The following is a 16,712-nucleotide window of genomic DNA, read 5'->3' as shown; positions in this document are numbered from 1 at the left end:
ATTAAAGTAAAATGAAAGGGGAGAACTAATTTATTTTCATTGCTATAAAATGTGATTACTACTTGTCTTTGTGAAAAGCTTCATGATCCACCTACTAGATAAGTGAGGCTGATATGTCAACAGATGAGGTGTCTGGATTTGGGGGGTTTGGGGGAGTTTTCTTTTTGCACTCTTTCCTATACAAACTAATTACAGTGAAAAGATCTTGTGTTTTGATAAGCCAATCCTGGAAGCTTTGTCTGGAATCTGGAGTACCTTTGTCTGAAGTACACTTCAGAATCCATCGGCTAAGTAGTCCCAATTACATTTAAGGCAGAGCAAAGTGGATGGCTTGAGCCCTGTAGCTGAAACTCAGCCTAGACAGCATAGTAATACCTTACCTCAAAGAACCCAAAAAATCTACAGCAGTACATATTACAGATTCTAGCAGTAGGATATCCATAGAAGATAGTACAATGCTGCTTCTTGTCTACTTTTCCCTCTGGCTCCTCAGATTTTTATTTTCTTCATACAATTCGTTGAAAGCACTAACCAAAATCTGAGGGCAGTTATTTAAAAAATGAAAATATATTTGGGATACTTTAAGTTTTCTCTAACACACATTTTTATTTGGTGCTTCTTAGAATATGAGCTGAAAGATTGGAAACATGTGGGGAAAATCCTCCTTTATTAAAATCCTGGCTTTAGGGCTTTTCTTTTAGATGAAATCCTGTCTAACTAGAAAGTATTAATATTGAGTTGGATATATCGGCTTTGGAACATAATAATCATAATGACACCAATCATTTATTAAAGTATATTGGCTCCTTGACACCCTCATTATACAATTGATCCTCAGCAACTCTGCAAGTCGTGCTTTTATTATTTTCTACCTTATATGTGATAATAAAGCTTAGCAAGTTCAAATAATGCTTGTATGTGTACATTGCTGCTGATCAGAGAATTAGATTTCAGCAAAGGCAAACTGATGTGGAATCCAAAGTCACTAAGTTATATTGTCTCTCTTCTATCCATAATTTGTAATTTGATGGCAATTATGGTGGGAACTATGTTCCTTAAGCTCTGTTTCCATGGAGGTGGGTGAATGAGGTCTCTGAGTAATTGTTACTCTTGTGTTTCTACCTGTAGGTCCCTGGGGAAGGTGTTCAGGAGACTGTGGAGTTGGAGGAGTTCAGAGTCGAGCAGTATGGTGTTTTCATGTTGAAGGGTGGACAAGCCCTCTGTCTCACTGTGATGAGGGAAGCAAGCCTCCAAGGGAAAGAAGTTGCTTCCGAGTCTGTGACTGGCACCGTGACCTCTTCCAGTGGGAAGTTTCTGATTGGCATCGCTGTGTCCTTGTTCCTTACGCTCAGGGTGAAGTCAAGCCCAAAGCCGTGGACTGTGTGACAGCTCAGCACGGCCTACAGCACCGGACAGTGCGCTGCCTACAGAAGCTGAACAGAACCATGGTCGCCAGTGAAATCTGTGAACACTTTGCTCCTCAGCCCCCCACAGAACAAGCCTGCCTCATTCCTTGCCCCCGGGATTGTGTTGTGTCGGAGTTCTCACCCTGGTCCAAGTGTAGCCAAGGGTGTGGGAAGAACTTGCAGCACAGAACTAGGGTGGCCATTGCGCCCCCGCTTTATGGAGGTTTGCAATGCCCAAACCTGACTGAATCAAGAGCTTGTGATGTGCCCATTTCCTGCCCTCTTGGGGAAGAGGAACATACTTTCAGCCTTAAAGTTGGACCATGGAGTAAATGTAGACTCCCTCATCTTAAAGAAATGAACCTCAATGGAAGAACTGCTTTGGATTTTAGTTCCGATTCAAAGGAGGAAGTGGCCTTTAAACATCAGAGCTACAAAGCACACTACCATTCCCAGCACTGGGATGTAGAGATTGGTTATCAAACCCGGCAAGTTTGGTGCACCAGAAGTGACGGAAAAAATACCCTACTAAGGTAAGAAGTCTTCAGTTCTTGCCTTTGACTGTAAGTCGGGTTTTCAGAAGTTTCTCTCATTTAATATTCAGTTTCAATGATGAATGTTAGAAATGTTGTCGTATAATGAAAATGCTCCTTTAAATTCTTGTATAGCTAATGCAGTCATACAAAAATTCAAGTTTACTCTCAAAATTGAGATTTGGATTATATCAATATTTACCATTTTTCTTCATGCTTTATCTTCAATTTCTGTTTTGTTTCTGCTTACTTTTGTTTTCACCATTATGAAGACATGTATCTGAGTTAGACAATTTTTATATTAATAGTAATACTAGAAGTTAATCCAAGAGTGCAGTTTTAGGTACTACTGAAGAAAAAGGGAAATTTAGCAATAATTAGAATTATCTACCTCTAGCAGGATTAAACTCTTAAACACATAACTTTAGATTCTAAAATTATTTAATTTCATTTTTTAAATTCTCGTGTATGCCAGGCACTACTGTTTCATGCCTGTAACTGTAGCTACTCAGGACTCGTGTATGCCAGGCCTAGTGTTTCATGCCTGTAACTGTAGCTACTCAGGAGGTTGACATCTGAGGATCACAGTTCAAACCAAGCCAGGCAAGTCTATGAGACTTTTATCTCTAATCAACCACAAAGCTAGAAGTGGATCTGCGACTTAAGGAGTAGAACACTAGCCTTGAGTACTAAAGCTTAAGAACAGTGCCCAGACCCTGAACTCAAGTCTCAGAATTGGCACACAAAAATATATAGTTTACAACACCAAAACATAAGCATAGAAATATGTAGATAATAGTAATTAATTTTTCCTGCAACTCTAAGTTCAAGTATTGGTATATTGCTAAATTTCTTCCCAGATAAGATCCACTTCAATAGTAATTAAATTCTTAACAACATGGCACTGCTCTCTTGAATTATTTATTTTATCAGTTGCTGTTATCTTGAGTTCCATAGAAGACAACTTCTGCTGTTTATGAACTAAGTACATATCACTTTATACATTGTTCTGATTCATGCCATATACAATTGGCAAGAACCTTGAAGTGTGTTTTGTAGCTTTTTATTGCTTATCTCTGTAAGTCCAGAAGATTAAGCAATTGATTTACACAGTATATGTAAATGTGTAGTTGGGATTATGTAAGAATATTGTTTTAAAAAATTGAATCCTGACATTCTTCAGTGAGCATTACATTGAAATTTTTCGTTCCATTTGTATTTGCTCATCTTTTTTTTTCTTTTTTGGGGGGAGGTCCAGTCGTGGGGCCTGAACTCTGGGCCTGGGCGCTGTCCCTCAGCTCTTCAGCTCAAGGCTAGCGCTCTACCACTTGAGCCATAGCACCACTTTTGGCTTTTTTCTTTCTGCTTATGGGGTGCTGAGGAATCGAACCCAGGGCCTCATGCATGCAAGGCAAGCGCTCTACCACTGAGCCACCTTCCCAGCCCCTGTATTTGCTCATCTTTCTCATTAAAAATAGATTGTAATTTCTGCATCACTTTCAGGCTTATAGAAAGTTGAGAAGTTCAGCTAGTACCCAGATACTCCCTCATCAATCAAACAGGTTCCCCTATGCTTAAGCTCTTACATTAATGTGAGCTATTTTTGCTCTAGTTGTGTTATATACTAAATGATTGAGCTCCTAAGATTCATATGGTGAAATTCTAGTTGGAAATCCAATGATACAAGAAGGTGGGAACTTTGGGAGCTAATTAGATCCTGAATGTGGAACCTTCTTGAATGACATTTGTATTATTATAAGAATCCTAAGAACTTGCTCTTTCTCTTCTGCCATGAGGATACACAGAAGAGTCACAGTTTACAAGGGTCTTAGCAAAGTCCAGTGATGCTGGTCAACATACTGTATGATTTCAATTCTGTGGCATTTTGAAAAAGGCAACACAATGGAGATAGTATCAAAAATGACTGCCAGAAGTTCAGAACAGTGGAGAGAGACATCAACAGAGGATTTATAGGGTACCAAATCCACTCTGGATGATACTGCAGTGGTGGTTACATGTTATCATATACTTGTCAAACCTATTGCATCTGCACAAACAGTGAAACCAAATACAAATTATGGAGTTTTAGATAATAGTATATCATTATTGGTTTATCAATTCTAACAAAATTAGTCCCTGCCATGGACTAACTTTTGTCCCCAAGCCCCCCAAAAATTAAGTGTTGAAAGAGTTTAAGTGTTGAAAACCAAATGTTTGGATTGAAGATGGGGACTTGGGAAGTTAGTTAGGTCGTGAGCATGGAACCCTGAATATGGTATTAGTGCCCTCATAAGAAAAGACATTAGCACATGGCTTTCCCTCTAAAATATAGGAGGATAGCCTTTAGCAGTAGTGAAATTGACCCAATTTTAAATTGACTCATAGCTAAACGTTTGCTTTGAGTGACAGAGAAGACTTTAAACTTGACCTTTGAATCATATTTAAATTATTAAAACTATCAGGACTTTTAGAGGTGGACTGAATGTATTTTATCTTATAAGATGGACATGACCTTATTAATGGCTAGGCGTGCAGTGGGGGATATTTAGGGGATATTTTCTTTGTCAGGTTGACAAGAGAGGTTTTGTAATACTGAATGTACTTGAATTGTCAATTTACATGGATTGAGAAATACATGGGAAATTAGTATAGCTGAAATTTTACTGTGTCTGTGAAGGTGTTTCAGAGGAAATTATGTAAGATGGGAGACACACCTTGACTGTGGGCAACACCACCCCATAGACTTGGTCACAGATGGAATAATTGTCAAAAAGCAGGAGAGCCTGTGAGCATAGGCATCCTTTCTTTCCACTTTCCTGATGCCATGATGTTGGCTGTTCTACACACCTTGACCATCATGATGGCTCTAAAAGTCTGAAATTATGAGCCAAAATAAACCTTTCTTCACTTCAGTTATTTCTATGGGAAATCTTGACATAGTGATAGAAGAAGTTATGCAATCTATGACTGAATTCAACTCTGTTTTATGTACAGATTTTGCTTTATATAGATATGTATATATGTACATATGTAATATGAAATATGAGTATATAAGATCATGATATGTATTATATACTTAAAATATATCAAGAGGGCTAGGAAGGTGGCTCAGTGGTAGAGCACTTGCCTTGCATGCATGAGGCCCTGGATTCTATTCCTCAGCACCACATAAGTAGAAAAAGCCAGAAGTGGTGCTGTGGCTCAGGTGGTAGAGCACTAGCCTTGAGCTGAAGAACTGAGGGACAGCACCCAGGCCCAGAGTTCAGGCCCAATGATTAACAAATAAATAAATAAATAAAATATATCAAGATACAAATATCAATTAGTATTAATATTAATATGATCAACAAATATAAATTACTAATATAAACTATGTAAACTATGTTAATATAACTATGTATATTATTATATAACAAATTATAGTATAATATGATACACATAATACATGCTATATTATATATGGCATGTTATATATAGTACATACTAATGCTTAATTATATATTACTTAGTTTTTATAAATATGTCTTATATGTTATATTTTCATATATTATATTGTATGTATTATATAATATTTGAATATATACCCCTTATATATAATAGACTATATCTTATATAATATAGATTATATATAGCATATCATATGTATCATATATACATAATGTTTTAAGTGATAATAGAAATAGATTTTTTTTTGTGCTTCAGATTCCCATTACTCTATGGTGATGTACAAGAAATCAGTTGATATTATGCATAATGACCTTGTATGTTGCTATTTTGTTATAACTGCTGATGGGTTTCAGGAATTTTTTTTGTTCTTTTAGAATATGAACACAGGGAAGCATGATATCTGATTAAAACATTGTTTTTAAGCTGGAAGCTGGTGGCTTATGCCTGTAATCCCAGCTACTCAGGAAGGTGAGATCTGAGGATCACGGTTCAAAGCCAAACCAGGCAGAAAAGTCTGTGAGACTCTTATCTCCAATTAACCTCTAGAAAACCATTACTTGAGCAAAGAGAGTTCAGAGACAGCACACCAGCCCTGAGTTCAAGCCCCACAACCAACAAAAAAATGAAATGTTTTTTAAGCTGGGTGCTGGTGGCTCAAGCCTATAATCTTAGCTACTCAGGAGGTTGAGGATCACAGTTCAGACATCCCTGCCAGGAAAGTGCATTAGACTCTTTTCTCTAACCACAAAAAGCTTGATGTGGATGTGTGACTGAGGTGATACTGTACTAGCCTGGAGAAGAAGAAGCTCAGGGACAGCAGCCAAGCTCTGAGTTCAAGCCCCAGAACCTGCACCAAATAACCCCCAAAAAGATGTTTCTTAATTTTGTTTTGTTTCTACTTTTCCAATATGGGTGTTTTATTAGTATAATACATTGTATCAATTCCATTGCAATCTCTTTTTGTTGTTGTTGTTTTTTTGTTTTTTTCTTGAAGGATAGCAGAGGAAAGAAAGACCCAGTGCTTGGGATTGTGCTGCTGTTGCTGCCGCCTCCGCCATCTCCTCCTCCTCCTCCTCTTCCTCGTCCTCTCACTCCTCTTCCTCTTTTTTCTTCTGCAACAGGGCTATTTTCTATTATATGTCAGCTTCATGCCCTTTATGATATTGTGGACAGTTCTTTATATTTAAAGATTTGTTATTTTGTGCAAATATCTGTGTCTGAATTATTTTTTTTGCCAGTCATGGTTGGGGAGGGGGGCTTGAACTCAGTGCCTGAGCACTGTCCCTGAGCTTCTCTTGCTCAAGGCTAGCATTTTAACACTTGAGCACCACTTCTGGCTTTTTTGGCTTATATGGTAGTGAAGAATCGAACCCCATGCTTTATGCATGCTAGGCAAGCACTCTACCACTAAGCCACTTTTCCTGTTCCTATATCTGAATTCTTTTATCTAAGATCAGAGATAAAAGATCAGAGATTAGTATCTTTTATTTATTCAGTAAATGTAACATACTGGTAATATATTATAAGAAATATGTCATAGTTAGTGGAAACTTTAGTCACTTCAAAAGTAACCCAAAGCAGAATGCAAACAATGGATGGATCTTATTTTTGATCTAACCTGCTCTTCTTCTTTTTATTGGATAATTCATATTTAGAGTTATTATATGTTTCCTGCCATTTTCTTTTTTTAATTTAATTTAATTTAATTTGTGAACATACTGTACAGAGGGGTTACAATTACATGTCCTGCCATTTTCTTGATTTGTGTATTTTTTCCCTCTTCCTGTGTTTACAAAATTGATATTCTAGTGATTTTTGTCTGCTGTTTTTTTTTGAATTTGGTTGTATTCCTCCCTTTAGAATTCTTTGTAATGCTGGGTTAGTGATCATGAATTCCTATAATATTTGTCATGGAAGGTTTTGGTTTCACCAACTAATGTAAATGATCGTTTGCTGTGTAGATTAGTTGGGGTTGGAAGTTGTTAATCTTCAGTGCTTGGATTATACCATTCTAGGCTCTTCTCACACTGAGGGTTTGTGTGGAGAGGTCTGCAGTGATTATAATTTTCTTTCCATTGTGATATAATTCCTTCTTTAATTTTGTGCTAATTAAAATCAGTTTCTGGCTATTCATGTCTGATATTTTTACTATGATATTTCTCGAAGTGTTACTTCTTGGATCCAGTCTATTCGGGTTCCAAATGTTTCTGTTAAGCAGGTAAGATTTTCTCTCTTAAGAGTGGGGAAGTTCTCTGCTATTATTTTACTGAACAGGTTTTTGATGACTTTACTATCTATCCCGATTATGTGTAGATTTTATTTCTTACCCAGGTTTGCCAATTTCTGGATTTCTTTTTTGTAGGTTCTTAGTGGGTTCCCCCCCCCCATTTAAACAAAACAAAACAAATCAAGAAACAAAAAACAACTTGACTCTGTTCTAGCTCCTCTGTTTTATCATCAACTTCTGAAGTTCTGTTTTCCAATGTGCTTATTTTGTTACCTATGGATCCCACTGTGGTTTGCAAAATCCTATATAGGTGTGATGCATGCCATTATGCATTATTGGGCTTGATTTTTTGATTGTTTTGAGAAGTTTATTGTTTGTAAGAAATGTTGGCTTTAATTATTCTTACTTATAATGCTTTTCTCTAGTTGTGGTATACAGCTAATTAATGCAGGCTTCATAGGATAATTCGAGAAATATTATCTCTGCTTCGGTTTTCTGAAAGTGATTTTTAAGAATTGATATTTATGTTCGTTTTAGTTGAAAACCAACTTTACAACTTCAGGGGGTGGGAGGGAGGAGTTAGGGAGGTGGGATGGTAAGAGATGGTAGGGGAAAAACAAAGGAGGGGGTAACAATCCTTCATAGGAAATGTACTCATTACCTTACTCATGTAACTGTAACCCTTCTGTACAGTATCTTTACAATAAAAAATATACATTAAAAAAGAATTGATATTTTTTCTTGGCTTTTGGTAAAAATGTATCATTTATCTTGTTGCATTCTGTTTTGGAAAGTGATTAATTTCTAACTTAGTATCTAATGAATTAAATGTAATTTAGATTATTGATTATTTTCTGTGTGTTTTGGTAGACAGCGGCTTTCAAAAATTGGTTTATTTTAGGTAGGCTATCAGGCATTTAATGACCATAATATTCCATTATGTTCCTATATGAAAATTCTAGTGTCACTAGAAGTTACTATCCTTTCATTTCTGCTATCAATAACGTGTTATTTTAATTAAAATGTGTATAGGTATATCAATTTTGTCAATGTTTTCAAGGATCAATTTTATTTTTGTTGATTTTCCTCTATTGATGTATTTGTTCCAACTTCGTTGACTTTTCTAAAAGGAAATGATTAATAATAGTTTGAAATTTTATTTCTTTTTCTTTTTTAATGTTATCATTAAGTAGTTGTACAATTCTATAAATCATGAGTACAATGTTTTTTGACAATGTCACACTTTCCTTAGTTTTCCCTCTTTTTCTACCACCTGTCCATACTAACAAGTTATATAATTCATTTTTACACAGTGTACACTGAATACAATGAATGCAATTGCTCACTCTGTTCAGCTGTGCGCCTCCCATTATGTATCCCCTCTCCCATAAAAAAGAAAAAAAAACCCACGTTTTCATTTCTTGGTATTTGTTTTGATACACAATACTTTTGCTCAGAGGACTTAGGCCATTGCAGTCCTTCCCTAAACACACCTTCCTCATCAGCTTGTTTGTAAATGCCTGTTATGTCTAGTTGTAGTTTAGATGTAGCTTCCACAAATGAGAGAAATTGTTGTTTGTCTCTCTGGACCTGGCTACTTCACTTAACATGATTTGTTGGAAGTCCATGCATTTCCCTGCAAATGATGTAATTATTTTATCCAGTCTCCAATGGTTCATGTATATAACCATAGCTACTCAACATGGTGAGATGTGAGAATCTGTGTTCAAATCTAGCCTGGGTAGATAAAGTCTAGAGACTCTTATATTGAGTTAACTAGCAAAAAAAGACATATCTGAAGATGTGGCTAAAGTGGTAGACTGCTAGCTCTCACCCACTGAGTGTACAAAGCCTTGAACTCAATTCCTAGTACTGTCATAAATAGAAAAAAATACTTTTAAATAACATTGAAAAATAAAATATTAACAATATAATAGATATAGTAAACATAATATTACACAGGAACTTATAGTATTTTATAAATAATATAATAGTAATTTAATTTTTCTTACAGCTTATTTGGATTTAATTGCTCTTTTTTAGTATACTTAGGTAATTGATTTTAGTTTTTTTATCCAGCAAATGCACTCATTACTATTAATTTACCTCTAATCATTAGTTTATTTGTACCTCATTGTGACATGTTGTCTTTTCCATTTTCACTTAGTTCATTTTTCCCCCCATATCTTTTGTAGTTTCTTCTTTGGCTCACATTTTTAGAATATATTACTTAATCTCTATAGATTTCAGCTTTCTCCATTTGTCTTTATGTTATTAATTTATAATATTGGATACTTTCTATTTTTTATGTTAACTTTTGATTTTATGGTCCAAAATTATGGTTTACCTTGATGAATATTTCTTATGTGCTTGAGAAAAATGTGCGTTCTGCTGTTGTTAGATATATTCTGTAAATGTTAATTAGATCCAGTTGATTGACATTACTATTCAATTCAATCATGCCCTTACTGATATTCTGCCTAAATGATTAATCTGGTATAGATAGAGGGATATTGAAGCCTCTAATTATAATAGAAAATCCCTTTTCTTTCTCTTTGCAGTTGTATCAGTTTTTACCACGTGTATTTTTGTTATGTGTATACATATGAATGAATGTAATATGTAATGCCCTTATTTATTCCTGACATTTTTCTATGCTATTAATTCTTCATTCTCAGGTAATTGGATGAATTGGATTATTGGATTATTATAATTATCAATTAGATTATTATTAGCAGATTATCTCTTTATATCTCTTTAAATTTAAATGCATATTTTTATATTTGCACAAATATAAATATGTATTTATATGCACTTAGTTCTTTTACACCATGACGGTCCCTATCTGTTAATTGGTCTATGTATATAGAAAATTCATGTTTAAATTGATTGTTAGACCCTGTTAGGTTAACGCCTACTATATATATTGCTAATTTACTTTCATTGTTCATCATCATTTGCTATTATTCCATTTTATTCTAACATATAATATATATATCTTTTTAGACTTTTAAAATGGTTTCTCTTTTGCTTGTAATTTACAACTAAGAAAAAATTATTTTCAAATAAGATCGTATACTGAGAGTATTCATTATGCCTTCCGGCCATCCTTTATAATAAGAAAAATAAAATACTATACTTCACATTTATTTATTATGCCCCCTTTTCCTGACCATGTTTGTTCTCTCTGAAAAACTTCTGTTTTTTTTCTTTACTTGCAAAACGAGTCTAATGCAGAATTCACTTAGTTTTGTTTGAAAAGCTCTTTATTTCTGTTTACTTTAAAGGATCATTTTTGTTGTTGTTGTCAGTATGGGGCTTCTGAACTCAGGGCCTGGGCACTGTCTTGGAGCTCTTTTGTTGAAGGCTAGTGCTCTACCACTTTGTGCCACAGCTCCACTTCTGGTTTTTGAGTGGTTCATAGGAGATGAGTCTCAAGGGAACTTGTCTGTCAGGGCGGCTTTCAACCAAGATTCTCAGATCTCAGTAGCTAGGATTGCAGACACAAACCACCAGCACCTGCAAAGGATAATTTTATTGGATGTTTAATATAGCTTGTCAAGGTTTTCTTTTTTTTTAATTTAAATTTTATTTCATTTTATTTGAGAACATACTGTACAGAGGGGTTACAATTACATTGGCAGGATAATGCATACATTTCTTACCAAGCATTGCAGCCTCCTCCTTTGTTTACTATTCACCTCCCTTCCCAGCCTCCCCCCTCCCCCCCACCCAATCATACTCCCCTCCCCCCCCACACCGACATTGTAAAGCTTGCATTGACCTGACATTTTGTAATTCTCCTTGTTGCAACAGGTCCACCTGAATCCTTAGACGACATGTTGGTCCCCATCTCCTCCACATGTTATACTGACATCAAATAAAGTGAAAGCGGGGGTTACACTGTGGGGGAGGGACATACAAAGCAACAAAGAAATAATCTTATAAATGCGTTACAAACACATGCATGAAAGAAACGAAAACATTAAAATACATATTTAAGGGTTCATTTTCCTAACATCACATTATCTGAACTTTTCCGCTTGACTCATACCTATACTAGATATTGCAAATAAGGGAAATCATGGGACCTATGTTTCTTTGGGCCTGGCTTACTTCACTTAATATAATTTTTTCCAAGCCTTTCCATTTCCTAACAAATGGGGAAATGTCATTCTTTCTGATGGAGGCATAGAATTCCATTGTGTATATATACGACATTTTCTTGATCAATTCTTCTACTGAGGGGTTTCTGGGTTGGTTCCATATCTTAGCTATGGTAAATAATGCTGCAATAAACATAGTTGTGCTGGTAGCTTTAGTATGGTCTTGTTTGTAAACATTTGGGTAAATGCCCAAAAGTGGGATTGCTGGATCATAGGGGAGATCTATGTGAAGTCTTTTGAGGAACCTCCATACTGCTTTCCAAAGTGGTTGAACAAGTTTACATTCCCACCAACAATGAAGTAAGGTTCCTTTCTGTCCACATCCCCTCCAGCATCTGTTGTTGTTAGAGTTCTTGATTTTTGCTGTTCTAACTGGAGTGAGGTGATATCTCAATGTTGTTTTGATTTGCATTTCTTTTATGGCTAGGGATGTTGAGCATTTCTTCATGTGTCTATTGGCCATCCTTCTTTCTTCTTCAGAGAAGCTTCTCTTTAAGTCTTTCACCCACTTATTTATTGGGCAGTTGTTTCTTTGAGGATTTGTTGTTGGGTGGTTTAATTTTTTGAGTTCCAAGTATATTTTAGATATGAGACCCTTGTCCGTTGTATGGCTAGTAAAGATCTTCTCCCAATCGGTGGGCTTTCTATTGATCTTGCTAGCTATGTCATTTGCCCTGCAGAAGCTCTGAAACCTTATGCAATCCCATTTGTCCAACCTTTCTTTGATTTGTTGTGTTTCCGAGTCTCTATTCAGAAAATTTTGGCCTGAGCCAAGGAGACCTAGGGTGTCTCCTATTCCATCCTGTAATGTTTTCAGAGTGTCTGCTTTGAGTTCAAGGTCTTTGATCCATTTGGAGTTGATTCTGGTGGCAGGGTGATATATAAGGATCTAGCTTTAGTTTTCTATATGTAGTTAACCAATTTTGCCAGCACCATTTACTGAAGAGGCTGTCTTTCTTCCATTCTATTGTTTTAGCTTCCTTATCGAAGATTAGATGGCTATAGGTCTATAGGTTCATTTCTGGGTTTTCAATTCTATTCCATTGGTCCTGAGGTCTGTTCTTATGCCAATACCAAGCTGTTTTGATTACTATGGCTTTATAGTAGAGTTTGAAATTTGGTATTGATATTCCTCCAGCAGTGTTCTTTCCGTTAAGTGTTTTTGCTATTCGGGGTCTTTTATTGTTCCATATGAATTTTTGGATTGACTCTTCTATTTCCTTGAAGAATGAGGGTGGAATTTTGATAGGTATTGCGTTGAATTTGTAGATAGCCTTGGGAAGTATTGCCATTTTCACGATGTTAATCTTGCCAATCCAGGAGCATGGGAGGTTTTGCCATTTTTTAAGTTCTGTGTTGATTTCCTTTTTCAAGATTTTAAAGTTTTCATCAGAGAGGTCCTTCACTTCTTTAGTTAAGTTAATTCCTAGGTATTTTATTTTTTGTGGGGCTATTACAAATGGAGTTGCTTTCCTAATTTCAGCCACACTTTTCTCATTGTTGGCATACAGAAAAGCCATTGATTTTTGGGGGTTAATTTTATAACCTGCTACTTTGCCAAAGTTTTGAATCAGCTTGAGTAATTTGGGAGTGGAGTCTATGGGATTCTTTAAATACAAATCATGTCATCTGCAAAGAGGGAGAGTTTTATTTCTTCTTTCCCTATTTGGATCCCCTTTATGTCTGCATCTTGTCTTATTGCTGTAGCTAGGCATTCTAATACTAGATTGAAGAGAAGTGGAGAGAGTGGACATCCTTGTCTTGTTCCTGAGTTAAGAGGAAATGGTTTTAGTTTTTCACCATTGAGTATAATGCTGGCTGTAGGTTTGTCATATACAGCCTTTATTGTATTGAGGAATGTTCAATGGATTCCTAATTTTTCCAAAACCTTCATCATAAAGGGGTGTTGGATCTTGTCGAATGCTTTTTCTGCATCTATTTAGATAACCATGTGGTTCTTGTTCTTGCTCCTGTTGATGTGATGAATAATATTAATTGATTTGCGTATATTGAACCTGCTTTGCATCCCTGAAATGAATCCTGTTTGATCATGGTGTATGATTTTTTGGATGAATTGTTGAAGTCGATTGGCCAAAATTTTGTTGAGAAGTTTTGCATCAATGTTCATCAAAGAAGTGGGTCTATAGTTCTCTTTCTTTGATGAGTCCCTGCCTGGTTTTGGGATGAGGGTTATGATGGCTTCATAGAATGTGTTCGGTAGTGAGCTTTCTCTTTCAATTTCATTGAAGAGTTGGAGGAGAATTGGTGTGAGCTCTGCTTTGAAGGCCTTGTAAAATTCCGCTGTAAAACCATCTGGTCCTGGACTTTTCTTAGCTGGGAGGTCTCTTATTTCTCTTTCTATTTCAATGCTTGATATGGGCCTGTTAAGATAGTTTAACTCATCTTGGTTTAGTTTTGGCATGTCAATATTTGCTAGGAAGAGGTCCATTTCTGTCAAGTTGTCGAACTTATTAGCATAAAGTTTTGAGAAGTATTCCCTTATAATGTTCTGAATCTTGGTTGTTTCCGTGGTGATGTTTCCATTCTCATCTCTGAGTTTATTAATTTGGGTGTGTTCTCTTCTTTTTCTGATAAGATTTGCTAAGGGTCTGTCAATTTTGTTAAGTTTTTCAAAGAACCAACTCTTTGTTTTGTTGATTCTTTCTATAATTTTTTTGGATTCTAATTCATTTAATTCTGATTTCATTTTGATTATTTCTTTCTTTCTACTGGATTGGGGTTTATCTTGCTCCTCTTTTTCAAGGAGGTTTAGATGTGTCATTAAATTGCTAGTTTCAGATCTCTCCAATTTGTTGATGTAGGAGCTCAGAGCTATAAACTTGCCTCTGAGTACTGCCTTTGCTGTGTCCCAGAGGAGCTGGTAATTTGTGTGTTCATTTTTGTTGAATAGCATGAACATTTGAATTTCCTTTCTAATCTCTTCCATGACCCACTCTTGGTTCAGCAGTGTGTTGTTCAGCCTCCATGTGATACCGGACTTTCTTTGGTGGCTTTGGTGTTGAGTTCTAATTTTATTCCCTTGTGGTCAGAGAGAATGCAGGGTATAACTTCAATGTTTCTGAATTTAGACAAGTTTACTTTGTGGCCTAGAATGTGGTCTATTTTAGAAAACGTTCCATGTGCTGCTGAGAAGAACGTGTATTCTGATGCTGCTGGGTGAAATGTTCGGTAAATGTCTGTTAAGTCTAGTTGATCTATGCAGCTGTTTAGATCTGCGGTTTTTCTGTTGAGTTTTTGCTGAGTTGAACTGTCTAGTGGGGAGAGTGGTGTGTTAAAATCCCCAACAATTAATGTCTTTGGATCTATATGGGATTTGAGGGAAAGTAGTGTTTGTTTGATAAATTTGGGTGCTCCATTGTTTGGCGAATAGATATTTAGAATTGTAATATCCTCCTGAAGGAGAGATCCTTCAATTAGTATGTAGCGACCTTCTTTATCTCTTCTCACGAATTTTAATTTGAAGTCTATTTTATTTGATATTAGGATTGCAACTCCCGCCTGTTTATGGGGTCCGTTTGCTTGGTAGATTTTGTTCCAGCCTTTAACATTGAAAATGTGTTTGTTTTTACGGGCAAGATGTGACTCCTGCAGGCAGCAGATAGAAGGGTCTTGTTTTTTAATCCAACAAGACAGTCTATGTTGCTTAATTGGAGAGTTCAGTCCGTTAACGTTAAGTGATAGGACTGAGAGTTATTTGGGAGTTCCTGCCATGTTATCTACCTTCTTGGGGGCTGGGAAAACTGGGTTCTTCCTATGGTTCTTGGATTCTCAGTTTGGGTGCAGTTTGTTGGCCTTTATTGTGGTCTTGTTGGTTTTCTATGTGTAGGACATCTTTAAGAATCTTTTGTAGGGCTGGTTTGGTGGAGATGTATTGTTTCAATTTTTCTTTGCTGTGGAAGGTTTTTATTTGGCCTTCAATTATAAAGGAGAGTTTAGCTGGGTACAGTATTCTTGGTTGATAGTTGTTTGTTTTTAGGGCATGGCATACATCATTCCAGGCTCTTCTTGCTTTGATTGTCTCTGCTGAGAAATCTGAGGTGATTCTAATTGGTTTCCCATTATAGGTGATTACCCTTTTCTCCCTCACAGCTTTAAGGATCTTTTCCTTGTTCTGAGTTGATCCTGTGTGGATTATAATGTGACAGTGGGATGTCCTATTCTGGTCTGGTCTCTTTGGGGTTCTAAAGGCTTCTTGTATCTGAATAGGCCTATCTTTTTGCATGTTTGGGAAGTTCTCTGCTAGTATCCTGTTAAACAAGTTTCCTAGACCATTAACTTCTGTTTCTAGGTGCTCCTCTACACCCATTATTCTTAAGTTAGGCCTTCTGATGGTGTCTTCCAGGTGTTGGATATATCTATCATATTTCTTGGACTTGTCTTGGATGGTTGTATGTTCTTTCTCTATAATATCTAGGCTGTCTTCAATCCCTGACATTTGATCTTCTGCATGGTCTAACCTGCTGTCAAGACTCTCTACTTTGTTTTTAATCTCTTTTCCTTCTAATTGGTCAGCTTTGATGGCTTCAAGTTCTTTGTTGAAGCTCTGTTTTAGGTCTTGTATGAATCTCTTTACTTCCTTAATTTGGTGTTCAGTGTTTGTCCTCAAATCTCTTAGTTGATTGGATATGGTTTCTTTCTTCTGTTGGGTTCCATTCAGCATTCCCTTTCTGGTCTCCCTGACTTCCTTCAGCTCTTTGTTAATGGATTCTATGGATGCCTTTAGTGATCTTTGTGTGTTCTCTACCAGTCTCTCAATTCCTGTATTACTCTTTGTTTAGCTTCCTCACGTTCGTGGGATTCCTGCAGTTCTCTTTGAGTGTTCTCAGCCTGCTCACGCCATTCCTCCCTTTCTCTTTGAATATTCTCAAGTTGTTCACGCAAATCCTGTATCAGTTTTTGAGTAGCTTCCTCA

At 36.3% G+C, this 16,712-nt stretch overlaps 1 protein-coding gene across 1 annotated transcript in view; it reads left to right on the top strand.

The window, feature by feature from the left end:
- Positions 1 to 16,712, top strand: part of Thsd7b (thrombospondin type 1 domain containing 7B) — a 798,478-nt gene that overhangs the window by 179,286 nt on the left and 602,480 nt on the right. Inside the window, exon 2 of the mRNA XM_070038225.1 lies at positions 1,129 to 1,939. Coding sequence (XP_069894326.1) covers positions 1,129 to 1,939 — 811 coding nt within the window. The remainder of the gene's footprint in view (positions 1 to 1,128; positions 1,940 to 16,712) is intronic.

The sequence above is a fragment of the Dipodomys merriami genome, unplaced genomic scaffold, assembly GCF_024711535.1.
Source record: "Dipodomys merriami isolate MVZ:Mamm:240054 unplaced genomic scaffold, mDipMer1.0.p SCAF_1, whole genome shotgun sequence".
Taxonomy (NCBI): domain Eukaryota; kingdom Metazoa; phylum Chordata; class Mammalia; order Rodentia; family Heteromyidae; genus Dipodomys; species Dipodomys merriami.
This window is presented reverse-complemented; position numbering and strand designations above follow the sequence as displayed.